Source organism: Pseudophryne corroboree, chromosome 11, assembly GCF_028390025.1.
Source record: "Pseudophryne corroboree isolate aPseCor3 chromosome 11, aPseCor3.hap2, whole genome shotgun sequence".
NCBI classification, from domain to species: domain Eukaryota; kingdom Metazoa; phylum Chordata; class Amphibia; order Anura; family Myobatrachidae; genus Pseudophryne; species Pseudophryne corroboree.
In genome coordinates, this window is record NC_086454.1 from 245,057,758 (window position 1) to 245,075,201 (window position 17,444).

The following is a 17,444-nucleotide window of genomic DNA, read 5'->3' on the forward strand; positions in this document are numbered from 1 at the left end:
TATTTTTAAGGCTCTGACAACGTCCAACAACTTGGAGTCCTTCAAGTCGTCTGTAGCCGCAGGCACTACAATAGGCTGGTTCAGGTGAAACGCTGATACCACCTTAGGGAGAAAATGCGGACGCGTCCGCAGCTCTGCCCTATGTCGAATGGAAAATTAAATAAGGGCTTTTATAAGACAAAGCCGCCAGTTCAGATACTCTCCCGGCCGAAGCCAGGGCCAGTAACATAGTCACTTTCCATGTGAGATATTTCAAATCCACATTCTTTAGTGGTTCAAACCAATTGGATTTGAGGAAATCTAAAACTACATTTAGATCCCACGGTGCCACCTTAGGCACCACAGGAGGCTGTATATGCAGTACTCCTTTGATAAAAATCTGGACCTCAGGGACTGAGGCCAATTCTTTGTGGAAGAATATTGATAGGGCCGAAATTTGAACCTTAATAGATCCCAATTTGAGACCCATAGACAATCCTGATTGCAGGAAATGTAGGAAAACGACCCAGTTGAAATTCCTCCATCGGAGCACTCCGCTGCTCGCACCACGCAACATATTTTCGCCAAATACGGCGATAATGCTTCGCGGTGACTTCCTTCCTTGCCTTTATCAAGGTAGGAATGACTTCTTCTGGAATGCCTTTTCCTTTTAGGATCTGGCATTCAACGCCATGCCGTCAAACGCAGCCGCGGTAAGTCTTGAAAAAGACAAGGACCCTGCTGAAGCAGGTCCCTTCTCAGAAGTAGAGGCCACGGATCGTCCGTGACCATCTCTTGAAGTTCCGGGTACCAAGTCCTTCTTGGCCAATCCGGAGCCACTAGTCTTACTCCTCTTTGCCGTATAATCCTCAATACCTTTGGTATGAGAGGCAGAGGAGGAAACACATATACCGACTGGTACACCCAAGGTGTTACCAGCGCGTCCACAGCTATTGCCTGCGGATCTCTTGACCTGGCGCAATACCTGTCCAGTGTTTTGTTGAGGCGAGACGCCATCATGTCCACCATTGGTTTTACCCAACGGTTTAATAGCATGTGGAAAACTTCTGGATGAAGTCCCCACTCTCCCGGGTGAAGGTCGTGTCTGCTGAGGAAGTCTGCTTCCCAGTTGTCCACGCCCGGGATGAATACTGCTGACAGTGCTATCACGTGATTCTCCGCCCAGCGAAGGATCCTGGCAGCTTCTGCCATTGCCCTCCTGCTTCTTGTGCCGCCCTGTCTGTTTACATGGGCGACTGCCGTGATGTTGTCTGACTGGATCAACACCGGTCTTCCTTGAAGCAGAGGTTCCGCCTGGCTTAGAGCATTGTAGATTGCTCTTAGTTCCAGAATGCTTATGTGAAGAGACTTTTTCAGGCTCGACCACACTCCCTGGAAATTTCTTCCCTGTGTGACTGCTCCCCAGCCTCTCAGGCTGGCATCCGTGGTCACCAGGATCCAATCCTGTATGCCGAATCTGCGGCCCTCCAATAGATGAGCCTCCTGCAACCACCACAGAAGGGATACCCTTGTCCTCGGCGACAGGGTTATCCGCAGGTGCATCTGAAGATGCGACCCTGACCATTTGTCCAACAGATCCCTTTGCATGGAATCTGCCGAAAGGGATTGCTTCGTAAGAAGCTACCATTTTTTCCCAGGACTCTTGTGCATTGATGTACAGACACCTTTCCTGGTTTTAGGAGGTTCCTGACCAGGTCAGATAACTCCTTGGCTTTTTCTTCGGGAAGAAAAACCTTTTTCTGAACTGTGTCCAGAATCATCCCCAGGAACAGCAGACGAGTTGTCGGCATTAATTGGGATTTTGGAATATTCAGAATCCATCCGTGCTGCTTTAGCACCTCTTGAGATAGTGCTAAACCCATCTCTAGCTGTTCTCTGGACCTTGCCCTTATTAGGAGATCGTCCAAGTATGGGATAATTAATACGCCTTTTCTTCGAAGAAGAAATATTATCTCGGCCATTACCTTTGTAAAGACCCGAGGTGCCGTGGACAAACCAAACGGCAGCGTCTGAAACTGATAGTGACAGTTTTGTACAACGAACCTGAGGTACCCCTGGTGTGAGGGGTAATTGGAACGTGGAGATACGCATCCTTGATGTCCAAGGATACCATAAAGTCCCCTTCTTCCAGGTTCGCTATCACTGCTCTGAGTGACTCCATCTTGAACTTGAACTTCTTTATGTATAGGTTCAAGGACTTCAGATTTAGAATAGGCCTTACCGAGCCATCCGGCTTCGGTACCACAAATAGAGTGGAATAATACCCCTTCCCTTGTTGTAGAAGAGGTACCTTGACTATCACCTGCTGAGAATACAGCTTGTGAATGGCTTCCAAAACCGTCTCCCTTTCTGAGGGGGACGTTGGTAAAGCAGACTTCAGGAAACGGCGAGGTGGCTCTGTCTCTAATTTCAACCTGTACCCCTGAGATATTATCTGCAGGATCCAGGGATTTACCTGCGAGTGAGCCCACTGCGCGCTGTAATTTTTGAGACGACCGCCTACCGCCCCCGAGTCCGCTTGCGAAGCCCCAGCGTCATGCTGAGGCTTTTGTAGAAGCCGGGGAGGGCTTCTGTTCCTGGGAAGGAGCTGCCTGTTGCTGTCTCTTCCCTCGTCCTCTGCCTCGTGGCAGATATGAATAGCCCTTTGCTCTCTTATTTTTAAAGGAACGAAAGGGCTGCGGTTGAAAGGTCGGTGCCTTTTTCTGTTGGGGAGTGACTTGAGGTAGAAAGGTGGATTTCCCGGCCGTAGCCGTGGCCACCAAATCCGATAGACCGACCTCAAATAACTCCTCTACGCATCGCCTGTCCACTGTCGTGTCCATAAAGCTCTTCTGGCCGAAATGGACATAGCACTTACCCGTGATGCCAGTGTGCAGATATCTCTCTGTGCATCACGCATATAAAGAAATGCATCCTTTATTTGTTCTAACGACAGTAAAATATTGTCCCTGTCCAGGGTATCAATATTTTCGATCAGGGACTCTGACCAAACTACCCCAGCACTGCACATCCAGGCAGTCGCAATAGCTGGTCGTAGTATAACACCTGCATGTGTGTATATACCTTTTTGGATATTTTCCATCCTCCTATCTGATGGATCTTTAAGTGCGTCCGTCTCAGGAGAGGGTAACGCCACTTGTTTTGATAAGCGTGTTAGCGCTTTGTCCACCCTAGGTGGTGTTTCCCAGCGCTCCCTAACCTCTGGCGGGAAAGGGTATAAAGCCAATAACTTCTTTGAAATTAGCAGTTTTTTATCGGGGCACCCCACGCTTCATCACACACGTCATTTAATTCTTCTGATTCGGTAAAAACTACTGGTAGTTTTTTCACACCCCACATAATACCCTGTTTAGTGGTACCTGTAGTATCAGCTAAATGTAACATCTCCTTTATTGCCAAAATCATATAACGTGTGGCCCTACTGGAAAATACGGTTGATTCGTCACCTTCACCACCGGAATCAGTGCCTGTGTCTGGGTCTGTGTCGACCGACTGAGGCAAGGGACGTTTTACAGCCCCTGACGGTGTTTGAGGCGCCTGGACAGACACTAATTGAGTGTCCGGCCGCCTCATGTCGGCAAACGACTGCTTAAGCGAGTTGACGCTATCCCGTAATTCCACAAATAAAGGCATCCATTCTGGTGTCGACCCCCTAGGAGGTGACATCCTCATATTTGGCAATTGCTCCGCCTCCACACCAATAACGTCCTCATACATGTCGACACACACGTACCGACACACAGCAGACACACAGGGAATGCTCTATACGAAGACAGGACCCACTAGCCCTTTGGGGAGACAGAGGGAGAGTCTGCCAGCACACACCAAAAAGCGCTATATATGACAGGGATAGCCTTATGATTAAGTGCTCCCTTATAGCTGCTTTTATATTAATATATTGCCATTTATTCTGCCCCCCCTCTCTGTTACACCCTGTTTCTGTAGTGCAGTGCAGGGGAGAGACCTGGGAGCCTTCCTGACCAGCGGAGCTGTGACAGAAAATGGCGCCGTGTGCTGAGGAGATAGGCCCCGCCCCTTTTTCGGCGGGCTCGTCTCCCGCTATTTAGTACATTTAGGCAGGGGTAAATATCTCCATATAGCCTCTGGGGCTATATGTGAGGTATTTTTAGCCTTTTTAAAGGTTTTCATTTGCCTCCCAGGGCGCCCCCCCCCAGCGCCCTGCACCCTCAGTGACTGCCGTGTGAAGTTTGCTGAGAGGAAAATGGCGCACAGCTGCAGTGCTGTGCGCTACCTTAAGAAGACTGCAGGAGTCTTCAGCCGCCGATTCTGGACCTCTTCTTGCTTCAGCATCTGTGAGGGGGCCGGCGGCGTGGCTCCGGTGACCATCCAGGCTGTACCTGTGATCGTCCCTCTGGAGCTTCATGTCCAGTAGCCAAGAAGCCAATCCATCCTGCACGCAGGTGAGTTCACTTCTTCTCCCCTCTGTCCCTCGTTGCAGTGATCCTGTTGCCAGCAGGAATCACTGTAAAATAAAAAACCTAAGCTAAACTCTCTAAGCAGCTCTTTATGAGAGCCACCTAGAATTGCACCCTTCTCGGCCGGGCACAAAAATCTAACTGGAGTCTGGAGGAGGGTCATGGGGGGAGGAGCCAGTACACACCACCTGACCTGTAAAAGCTTTACTTTTGTGCCCTGTCTCCTGCGGAGCCGCTATTCCCCATGGTCCTTTCAGGAACCCCAGCATCCACTTAGGACGATAGAGAAATGTGGACAAACAAGCAAATCTTGTTCCTCACCACATAATCTCCTATATAATAGCCCAGATCTGTGACTTCGTGCCTCATTTGCTAACGCTGGGCGGAGTCACAACACTGGGCGGAGTTAGTCAAATGAGTCACAGATCTGGGCAAATCTATAGGAGACTAGGAGCAGAAGCAGATGGTATGGACATGACACAGACAGGGGTGCATACCTCCCAGCTTCTTCAGGCAGACGGGTGCATACCTCCCAGCTTTCTTCAGGCAGAAGGAGGGATACACGCGTGGCGAAAAGGGGGCATGGTCAATGGAAAAGGGGCGTGGATTCGCGGAGGACCCGCTATCGCGAGCCACGCCCCGTTGTCGTCAGTGAGGTGGCATGCCCAGCGCTCTGTGAGCTGCTGGCATGCCCCCAGGGCCGGATTATGAGTACGGGGGGCCCAGGGCACTTGAGACAGGGGGGCCCTATCTCATTGCTGTGCCTGCTGTGGGTTTGGGTGTGAGGCCTAATCGCGGCCCGCGTGGCCACGCCCCTTATGCAAATTCCGGGCTTTTTTTTATGGGATTTTGGCCCTTCAGCTAGGGGTAAATCCAGGGGGGGGCGGTCGCTCCCCCCTACACACCCGCACAGGCAGAAGAAAGCAGGGAGGCAGCAGACCACAGAACACCACAGACCTGCCAACACACAGCAGCATGTGCTGACTGTAGCACAATGCTGCTGCTGTTGCTGGCAGGACGGGGGAGCTTCAGAGCTGGGACAGAGCTACTCCAGCCGGGGGCCCCCCTGTGGGGCCCACGGTACGTACCCCCTGGCCCCCCCTTAATCCGGCTCTGCTGCCGGAAGCCCCCCTTAATCCGTACCCCCTGATGCCCCCTCTCCCTCTGTCTCCACTAAATTGACGCTGAACTAAGCAGAACAGCGAGTACAGGAGCTTCCCAACTGCCCCCCCCCCCCCCCCGCCGCGGGACACTGCGGGCTGCGGGTGGGACAGCCCCCAAAAAATGGGACTGTCCCGCGACAATCGGGACAGTTGGGAGGTATGGGTGTGTGTGAGGGGGTATGCCGTACAGACAGACTGGCACCGGCTCACTGTGTGCTTGACCCCCACATCAGCAAACTCAGCAGGGGCTCTCTGGCGCGGAGGAGCGTCACTTTCTGGCACACTCCACGTTTCTTAGCTGCAGTTTTGTGGGGCACCTGCCGCTGTGCAGGTTCCGTAGTGCCTCTGTTATCTCCAGCCCCGGCAACCCCACCGCTAGCTGCAGCGCTGACACCAGCAGTGAGGTGCGCCCAGCTCCTTCACACACTTTAGCTGGCGGGCAGCGCTGCAGAAGTCCACGCTGCTTGCAGGCACTGACCCCCTCCTCACTCCAGCCACAGCGTCTCCTGGGGGCTAACCAGTCACTCCCAGTCTCCCCTTACCACAGTGCCCGGCAGCCGCGCGAGGTCCGCGGTGTGTGACTGAGGAGTGGGGGTGAGGGATGCAGACGGGCAGAGGAAGCAGGACTCCAGCCTGAGAGAGTCAGCCATGCCAAGTCTCCAGCAGCAGCAGATCCCAACAGGTTGGAGTGGAACAGCAGCAGCCAGCAGCAGTGACTCCGGTAAGACACATCTGTCTGTCACCACTGTTTTGTCCCTAATTCCAATCTCTCCCGTGCCCTGTCATGTCCCTGTCACCCCTGGCCTTGCCCTGTCACCCCTATCCTGGCCATTTCACCCTTATCCTGGCCCTGTCATTCTTATCCTGGCCCTGTTACCCCTATCCTGGCCCTGTCACCCCTGTGCTTGCCCTGTCAACCCTATCCTGGTCCTGTCACCCCTGTCCTGGTCCTGCGGCCCCTACCCTGGCCCTGTCACCCCTATCCTGTCCCTGTCATTTCTGTCCTGGCCCCGTCGCCCCTGTCCTGGCCCCGTCACCTCTGTCCTGGCCCCGTCAACCCTGTCCTGGCCCCGTCAACCCTGTCCTGGCCCCGTCAACCCTGCCCTGGCCCCGTCACCCCTGTTCTGACCCTGTCACCCCTGTTCTGACCCTGTTACTGCATACCCTCCAACTACCTTTTTGGCAGGTACAGTACCCGCAGCGCCTCCAGACCCCTCCCGAAAGCACCACACCTCCGCACCTTCCCCTCAACCACATGCGGCACTCTACCCCTCCCCCACATGCTGTGCCTCCAGACCCCCTCCACCCCCCATATATGTCTCCCCCCACACCTGCCCCTCCTCCACCCGCAGCATCTGCAGACACCCTCCTCCATCCATGGTCCCCCCCCTCCCCCAAGCCTGGCACCCCTGCACCTGCCACCACTTGCAGCGCTTCCGGACCCCCTTCCCCATCCGCCGCACCACCCGCACCTGCCACTCCCCCACCGGTGGCGCCTCCTGACCCCCTGCCCCACCAACGGCACCCCCCCCTTCCCATCCCATCGCACCTCCGGAACCGTTCACCCATCCGCAACATCCCCGCACCTGCCCCTCCCCCACCTGCAGTGCCACCGGAACCCTCCCCCATCTGCAGCCCCCACTCCTCTGCCCCTCCCGACCCTTCCCCATCTGGGCCCCCCCCCCCCCGCATCCGCCCCCCCCTCCACCCGCAGCATCTACAGACACCCTCCCCCATCCGCAGCCCCCCTCCGCACCCGCTACATTCTGTACATCATGCCCTGCAGGTGCTGTTCACGCCGTCGCAAGGGGCTGCGCCTCCTTCACCATCGCACGCCCTTTCATTGTGCAATATTTAACCACTAACAAAGGAATGCAGGTAATACTCCATATAATACAAATATTGAACCCCAGAAAGGCGTGCAAGGGTTAAGGGGGCGTAGCCCCTTGCGACGGTGTGAAGAGCGCCCGTAGGGCGCGATGAAGCACCTAGTTATTTATTATTTATACAGTTTCTTATATAGCGCAGCATATTCCGTTGCGCTTTACAAGTAGAACAATAGTAATAGAACAAAAACTGGGTAAAAACAGACAGACATAGAGGTAGGAAGGCCCTGCTCGCAAGTTTACAATCTATAGGGAAATAGGTAGTGATACACAAGGAAAGATGCTACCTATTGCTTAACTGACCCTAAGGATCACATATAAACATAATTTACTTCATTTAATTTTCTTTTCTAAAAATTTCTCAATAAGAAACTTTTGGCCGAGGGGTGCCGTGAGAAAATTTCTGATACTCTACTAGGGCGCCGTGTTTCATAAAGGTTTGCGAACCACTGGTATAGAGTGTATGGCAATGCGATGTTTCATCTCATAGTGTGTACCCAGCTTAAGAAGAAAGGGAAGAGGTGGGGATTTCAATAAAGCAGATTGGATTTTCACAACTAAAACACAGACACCAAATATTCTAAACACTGACTTTGAACTTTCATCATTTTTAAACAGAGAAGGAATGGATACTTAAAGGCCTAGAAATACAGCTGGGGTATCTAATGACAAGAGCCTAAACAATTATGAATAAGAAAGAATCAAAATGGTGGATGACATGACTATTACGAAAATATAAATCAAAAACACATTTAGTCCAGTCCTCACACCATCATTATTTAGAAATACTCATATTAAGATAAGGAGTGATTGAACAGTAGTTCAGTACATTTATAAGGCTGGGTACACACTTGCCGATGTCACATTAGAAGTGACATCGCACAAGATCCCCCTCCCCGCAAACGATATCATTCACACACACTGAACGATATAGTTTGCTACTCGTCAGTGACGGCATGCACCCACATCCAGATGCATGCCGTCTTGTATAATATCTTTACATTTCAAGCTGAAAACGAAAAGATATTGTACATCGTTAACGACCTGCGGGAGCGAGCATCGTTAACAATATAGGGAATACATACTGGACGATGTGAATGATATATCGTCCGATCCAGCGAATGCACATCGGCTAGTGTGTACAGAGCCTAAGTAGTGAATATCCTTCTTAAGAATATCTAGTTCAGCACCAGAGCTACACACATTGGGGAAGCCTGTGGTGAGCTCCAAATGCATGGGAGATGTTTTTGAAAGAGAAAAAATAAGAATTTACTTACCGATAATTCTATTTCTCGAAGTCCGTAGTGGATGCTGGGGTTCCTGAAAGGACCATGGGGGATAGCGGCTCCGCAGGAGACAGGGCACAAAAGTTAAGCTTTAGGATCAGGTGGTGTGCACTGGCTCCTCCCCCTATGACCCTCCTCCAAGCCTCAGTTAGGATACTGTGCCCGGACGAGCGTACATAATAAGGAAGGATTTTGAATCTCGGGTAAGACTCATACCAGCCACACCAATCACACTGTACAACCTGTGATCTGAACCCAGTTAACAGTATGAGAACAGAGGAGCCTCTGAAAGATGGCTCACTACAACAATAACCCGATTTAGTTAACAATAACTATGTACAAGTATTGCAGATAATCCGCACTTGGGATGGGCGCCCAGCATCCACTACGGACTCCGAGAAATAGAATTATCGGTAAGTAAATTCTTATTTTCTCTATCGTCCTAGTGGATGCTGGGGTTCCTGAAAGGACCATGGGGATTATACCAAAGCTCCCAAACGGGCGGGAGAGTGCGGATGACTCTGCAGCACCGAATGAGAGAACTCCAGGTCCTCCTTAGCCAGGGTATCAAATTTGTAGGATTTTACAAACGTGTTCTCCCCCGACCACGTAGCCGCTCGGCAAAGTTGTAAAGCCGAGACCCCTCGGGCAGCCGCCCAAGATGAGCCCACCTTCCTTGTGGAATGGGCATTTACATATTTTTGGCTGTGGCAAGCCTGCCACAGAATGTGCAAGCTGAATTGTACTACAAATCCAACGAGCAATAGTCTGCTTAGAAGCAGGGGCACCCAGCTTGTTGGGTGCATACAGGATAAAACAGCAAGTCAGATTTCCTGACTCCAGCCGACCTGGAAAACTATATTTTCAGGGCCCTGACAACATCCAGCAACTTGGAGTCCTCCAAGTCCCTAGTAGCCGCAGGTACCACAATAAGCTGGTTCAGGTAAAACGCTGACACCACCTTAGGGATAAACTGGGGACGAGTCCGCAGCTTTGCTCTGTCCGAATGGACAATCAGATATGGCTTTGTGAGACAAAGCCGCCAATTTTGACACTCGCCTGGCCGAGGCCAGGACCAACCGCATGTTCACTTTCCATGTGAGATATATCAAATCCACAGATTTAAGTGGTTTAAACCAATGTGATTTTTGGAATCCCCAAAACTACGTTGAGATCCCCCAGTGCCACTGGAGACATCAAAAGGGGTTGTATATGCAGTACTCCCTTGACAAACTTCTGGACTTCAGGAACTGAAGCCAATTCTTTCTGGAAGAAAATCGACAGGCCGAAATTTGAACCTTAATGGACCCCAATTTGAGGCCCATAGACACTCCTGTTTGCAGGAAATATAGGAATTAACCTAGTTGAAATTCTTCCGTGGAGCCTTCCTGGCCTCACACCATGGAACATATTTTCACCTAAACTGTGATAATGTTGTGCGGTCACCTCCTTCCTGGCTCTGACCAGGGTAGGGATGACCTCTTCCGGAATGCCTTTTTCCCTTAGGATCCGGCGTTCACCCGCCCCTGCGTCAACGCAGCTGCGGTAAGTCTTGGAACAGACATGATTCTTGCTGAATCAGGACCCTTCTTATCTCTTGAAGTTCCGGTTACCAAGTCCTTCTTGGCCAAACCGGAGCCACGAGTATAATTCTTACTCCTCTCCTTCCTATAATTCTCAATACCCTGGGTATGAGAGGCAGAGGAGGGAACACATACCCGACTGGTACACCCACGGTGTTACCAGAGCGACCCAGCTATTGCCTGAGGGTCTCTTGACCTGGCGCTTCAGGTGGGACGCCATCTTATGACCACCTTTGGTCTTTCCCACGGTTTACAATCATGTGGAAACTTCCAGATGAAGTTCCCACTTTTCCGAGTGGAATTCATTCCTGCTGAGGAAATTCAGTTTTCCACTCCCGGAATGAACACTGCTGACAGTGTTATCACATGATTTTTTGCTCAGCGAAAAGTTCTTGCTGTCATTGCCCTCCTGCTTCTTGTGCCGCCCCGTCTGTTTACGTGGGCGACTGCCATGATGATGTCCGACCAGATCAGCACCGACTGACTTTGAAGCAGAGGTCTTCCTAGGCTCAGAGCATTGGAAATTGCTCTTAGCTCCAGTATATTCATGTGGAGAAAAGTCTCCAGACTTGACCACATTCCTTGGAAATTTCTTCCCTGTGTGACTGCTTCCCAGCCTCTCAGGCTGGCATCCGTGGTCACCAGAACACAGTCCTGAATGCTGAATGTGCTGTCCTCTAGAAGATGAGCACTCTGCAGCCCCCACAGAAGAGACACCCTTGTCCTTGGAGACAGGATTATCTGCTGATGCATCTGAAGATGCGATCCGGACCATTCTTCCAGCAAATCCCCCTGAAAATTTTTTTGCGTGAGATCTGCCGAATGGAATTGCTTCGTAAGAAGCCACCATTTTTCCCAGGACTCCTGTGCATTGATGCACTGATACTTGGCCTGGTTTTAGGAGGTTTCTGACTAGTTCGGATAGCTCCCTGGCTTTCTCCTCCAGGAGAAACACCTTTTTTTTTTTTTTGGACTATGCCCAGAATCATTCCTAGGAACAGCAGACGTATCGTCGGAAAAACGCTGCGATTTTTGGAATATTTAGAATCCACTCGTGCTGTCATAGAACTACTTTAGATAGTGCTATTCCGACCTCCAACTGTTCTCTGGACCTTTCCCTTTTCAGGATATCGTCCAAGTAAGGGATAATTAAGATGCCCTTTTCTTTGAAGAGAATCATCTTTTCGGCCATTACCTTGGTAAAGGCCCGGGGTGCCGTGGATAATTCAACGGCAGCGTCAGAAACTGATATTGACAGTTCTGTACCACGAACCATAGGTACCCTTGTTGAGAAGGGCAAATTTGGACATGGAGGTAATCCTTGATGTCCAGGGACACCATATAGTCCCCTTTTTTCCGGTTCGCTATCACTGTTCTGAGTGACTCCATCTTGATTTGAACCTTTGTATGTAAGTGTTCAAAAATTTCAGATTTAGAATATGTCTCACCAAGCCGTCTGGCTTCAGTACCACAATATAGTGTGGAAGACTAATACCCTTTTCCTTGATTGTAGGAGGGGTACTTTGATTATCACCTGCTGGAAATACAGCTTGTGAATTTTTTCCCAATACTGCCTCCCTGTCGGAGGGAGCCTTTGGTAAAGCAGACTTCAGGAACCTGCGAGGAAAAGATGTCTCGAATCTCCAAACTGTACCCCTGGGATAATACTTTGTACGATCTAGGGGTCAACTTGCGAGTGATCCCACTGCACGATGAGACTCTTGAGACGACCCCCCACCTCACCTGAGTCAGCTTGCACGGCCCCAGCGTCCTGCTGAGGACTTGGCAGACTCGGTGGAGGGCTTCTGTTCCTGGAAAGGGGCTGCCTTCTGCAGTCTACTTCCCTTTCCTCTATGTCTGGGCAGATATGACTGGCCTTTTGCCCGCATGCCCTTATGGGAACGGAAGGATTGAGGCTGAAAAGACAGTGTCTTTTTCTGCTGAGATGTGACTTGGGGTATAAAGGTTGGATTTCCCAGCTGTTGCCGTGGCCCCCATGTCCGATGGACCGACCCCAAGTACCTACTCTCCTTTATACGACCATACTTTCATGTGCCGTATGGGATCTGCATCACCTGACCACTGTCGTGTCCATAACATCTTCTGGCAGATATGGACAACGCACTTATCTTGATGCCAGAGTGCAAATATCCCTCTGTGCATCTCGCATATATATATATATATATATATATATATATATATATATATATATATATATATAGACTGCATCCTATTAAATGCTCTATATCACTAAAATATTTTCAGTCAGGGAATCCGACCAAGCCAACCCAGCACTGCATTTCCAGGCTGAGGCGATCGCTGGTCGCAGTATAACCACCGTATGTGTGTATATACTTTTTAGGATATTACTCCAGCTTCATATCAGCTGGCTCCTTGAGGGCGGCCGTATCTGGAGACGGTAACGCCACATGATAAGCGTGTGAGCGCCTTATCCACCCTAAGGGGTGTTTCCCAACGCGCCCTAACTTCTGGCGGGAAAAGGTATAACGCCAATATTTGCTATCGGGGTAAACCCACGCCTCATCACACACTTCATTTTATTTTATCTGATTCAGGAAAAACTACGGTAGTTTTTTCACTCCCACATAATACCCATCTTTGTGGTACTTGTAGTATCATAAATATGTAACACCTCCTTCATTGCCCTTAACGTGTGGCCCTAATGAGGAATACGTTTGTTTATTCACCGTCGACACTGGATTCAGTGTCCGTGTCTGTGTCGACCGACTAAGGTAAACGGGCGTTTTAAACCCCTGACGGTGTTTTTGAGACGTCTGGACCGGTACTAATTGTTTGTCGGCCGTCTCATGTCGTCAACCGACCTTGCAGCGTGTTGACATTATCACGTAATTCCCTAAATAAGCCATCCATTCCGGTGTCGACTCCCTAGAGAGTGACATCACCATTACAGGCAATTGCTCCGCCTCCTCACCAACATCGTCCTCATACATGTCGACACACACGTACCGACACACAGCACACACACAGGGAATGCTCTGATAGAGGACAGGACCCACTAGCCCTTTGGAGAGACAGAGGGAGAGTTTGCCAGCACACACCAAAAACGCTATAATTATATAGGGACAACCTTATATAAGTGTTTTCCCTTATAGCATCTTTATATATATGTCTATCGCCAAATTAGTGCCCCCCCTCTCTGTTTTAACCCTGTTTCTGTAGTGCAGTGCAGGGGAGAGCCTGGGAGCCTTCCCTCCAGCCTTTCTGTGAGGGAAAATGGCGCTGTGTGCTGAGGAGATAGGCCCCGCCCCCTTTTCGGCGGGCTCGTCTCCCGCTCTTCAACGGATTCTGGCAGGGGTTAAATATCTCCATATAGCCCCCGGAGGCTATATGTGAGGTATTTTTTGCCAAATAACAGGTTTCCATTGCTGCCCAGGGCGCCCCCCCCAGCGCCCTGCACCCTCAGTGACTGCCGTGTGAAGTGTGCTGAGAGCAATGGCGCACAGCTGCAGTGCTGTGCGCTACCTTAAGAAGACTGAAGAGTCTTCTGCCGCCGATTTCTGGACCTCTTCTCTTTTCGGCATCTGCAAGGGGGCCGGCGGCGCGGCTCCGGTGACCCATCCAGGCTGTACCTGTGATCGTCCCTCTGGAGCTAATGTCCAGTAGCCTAAGAAGCCAATCCATCCTGCACGCAGGTGAGTTCACTTCTTCTCCCCTAAGTCCCTCGATGCAGTGATCCTGTTGCCAGCAGGACTCACTGTAAAATAAAAAACCTAAAACTAAACTTTTACTCTAAGCAGCTCTTTAGGAGAGCCACCTAGATTGCACCCTTCTCGGCCGGGCACAAAAACCTAACTGAGGCTTGGAGGAGGGTCATAGGGGGAGGAGCCAGTGCACACCACCTGATCCTAAAGCTTAACTTTTGTGCCCTGTCTCCTGCGGAGCCGCTATCCCCCATGGTCCTTTCAGGAACCCCAGCATCCACTAGGACGATAGAGAAATTGCCAGTTGCCACATGTCTGGTTGCTCAGCAGATAAACCTATGCAAGGTCCTCTTACATCATCTTTGTCAATTAAGACTTATCATGTCCCATCAATATCCTTATGGGAATTCCAAAGGACAGCCACCAGCTACACACATTGAGGCTGACAGGTTGCACAGAAATCGGGCACATGTGCTCCCGACTGCATGGCTGATAAACCAGAGTGTGTATTCATCCGTACGCAGTGTTGTATACATCTTATGGTGCACCTGTCCCCTATCGGTATACTTACTGTCATACTAGTCACCATCAGCGTGCACTAACACAAGCCTATACTGTATGCTAATGACACACCTAGGTGTAGGAGTATTTATGTTCACATCCAACTCTCACAGAACATTGCTTATGTGGGATCGCCGCATTACAGCCCACTCCTTTAGTCCTAAGTGTAGATGTGACTGAAAGGAACAGGATTGTGCATTGGCCGTATAATCGTACACTTGGCTCAGGAGCATGTTTAGTGCGAAAAACAGGGGAGCATTTAACTATGCATCAAGTCTAGTCTGCACAAAGTCACCAACATAACATCATGATATATGCCGACTGATTTCAAATCTGCTTCATCTACTGTAATTATATGACTACATAAACTGCTAATATTCCAATAAAAATGTAGAACACACTTACCATATCAACTCCAACAAAATATCCAAGGCTTTCTTTACCAGGCAGGACATCGCAAAAAATAACAGTCCCAAACTCCATTCCCTCTCCAATTTTCAAAGACACTCTGGAGTTGATCTCAAGAGGAGGAATCTCGGTCTGGCTAGGGTCTACCGGAGAAGCATAATCGCTCTCTAACTCATCATCATCTTCCTCGCACAGTTCTAATTTGTCTAGAGCCACAAACACGCCACACTCATCATCACATCGAAATAACTGTTTTCCCTGGTATGAACCATCCGTAAATCCCTGACCACGGCCGTCTTCCTGGGGGGTGAGAAAAGAGAGATATTTAAAAAAAATCATTGTCCCGTACAGTGTACAGCATATATAGACTGCCACACTGAAAGCACGTTCTGTTCAACATAGAACCTCTGACAATGTATGATTCGGAGAACTGAAAGCCATTTACTACAGAAAGCCTACGTCATCACAACAGTTCTGTTTTGCCAAATTCCCTGATATGCATACAGGTAGGGTATCTAGTTACACTGTTGACAGTTATCATGTCAACATCCATAATGTCGACACCATAATGTTGCCACTAGAAAATTGACCAGTCCACAATGTCACAATGCAAAATGTCAACATTCTCAAAATAACAACGGTTAGACTTAGGCACTAGTAGGAGGTTAGGGTCAGGCTGTGGAGAAAGGCTAGGTCTAGGTAGAAGGGGGAAGACTAGGCATAGGGATTAGAGAGAGAATACCTGCAGGTACCTCACTTGCTAGAATATGCATAGAAACTGCTCGTCACATGACCGCCAGGACACGGAAGATGACACTGGAGAGGCCAGTGCTCCCGGGAGCAGTAAGTGACCACTGGGCCACCAGGGACATTGAGTCAACATTCTATCATGTCGACATGTCATTCATCTAGACATGATGACTGTCGACATGCTAAGCACGTTAACATGCCACGCCCATGTGGAGAGCTTTGGTTTTAACCAAGACAGCATTGTTTGAGAGGCTCTTTTCTAATGACTGAACAAGTGGTTTCCTTGGAAAATGATTTCCCTATTCTCACTTACTAAGCCCTAGCTGCGATCCGCCTAAACCAGTGGGAAGGGTTATAGGAACAGGTTTTGCTTTTTGTTGGGGAAATATTTAGAAGAGAGTAAAGTTGTTGTTTTTTGCTATACAGTGGAGAGGCAGAGTAATGCATGAGGGACCTTACACAGACCAAGTGCTGGAAGGAAATTTATTACTGTACAAAAATGTAATGCACATATAACTATAAAGTAAAAACAGCATAAACAGAGCTAACCCTTTCTCTAATGTCTTCCCTGTTATATGGTTCGGCAAGTTCCTATTTAAAAACAAAAATCTGACACAGAAATGCAAAATAAAGATAAAAATGCATTAATACGACTTAAATATGCAATATTGAGATAAGATTACAAAAAAACATACTTAAAAAAACCATGAATAATCAGCAACAAATCTATATGTTATTTTTATTACGTTTGCAGGGTATATCTTTCATACTTTAATAAATCTGATTTCAGCAAATGTGAGGTCTCTTTAAGTAGTCTGCCTCTTCAGACAAAAATAATATCACCAACAAAATGAATAAATATTTTATGCTTAAACACATTTAAATACAGCCACCTAAATAGCATAAATCCATCAGATTAACCGCGCAGCCCATCGCGAATGGATTGGGCCCCACTAACCCCACCCACTCCAGTTACTAAGGAACCAAGATACGAACATAAATTGGTGGCAGAGTATGCATGATTACTGTGAAGCTTTCTAACTATAATGTCAAATGAAATTAATCATCATAGACTTTACTAGGCCTGCCAGGAATATGTAAGGCTTTACAAAAATAAGAATTTACTCACCGGTAATTCTATTTCTCATAGTCCGTAGTGGATGCTGGGGACTCCGTAAGGACCATGGGGATTAGCGGCTCCGCAGGAGACTGGGCACAACTATAAAGAAAGCTTTTAGACTACTGGTGTGCACTGGCTCCTCCCACTAAGACCCTCCTCCAGACATCAGTTAGGATACTGTGCCCGGAAGAGCTGACACAAGTAGGAAGGATTTTGAATCCCGGGTAAGACTCATACCAGCCACACCAATCACACCGTATAACTCGTGATACAATACCCAGTTAACAGCATGATAACAACTGAGCCTCTCAACAGATAGCTCAACAATAACCCTTTAGTTAAGCAATAACTATATACAAGTATTGCAGACAATCCGCACTTGGGATGGGCGCCCAGCATCCACTACGGACTATGAGAAATAAAATTACCGGTGAGTAAATTCTTATTTTCTCTAACGTCCTAAGTGGATGCTGGGGACTCCGTAAGTACCATGGGGATTATACCAAAGCTCCCAAACGGGCGGGAGAGTGCGGATGACTCTGCAGCACCGAATGAGAGAACTCAAGGG

At 49.2% G+C, this 17,444-nt stretch overlaps 1 protein-coding gene across 7 annotated transcripts in view; it reads right to left on the minus strand.

Annotated features, from left to right (window-relative positions):
* Window positions 1-17,444, minus strand: part of CYLD (CYLD lysine 63 deubiquitinase) — a 328,802-nt gene that overhangs the window by 157,428 nt on the left and 153,930 nt on the right. For all 7 annotated transcript variants that reach the window (XM_063945313.1, XM_063945314.1, XM_063945318.1 and 4 more), the window contains one exon: window positions 15,004-15,306. In XM_063945313.1, the coding sequence (XP_063801383.1) occupies window positions 15,004-15,306 (303 nt within the window). The remainder of the gene's footprint in view (window positions 1-15,003; window positions 15,307-17,444) is intronic.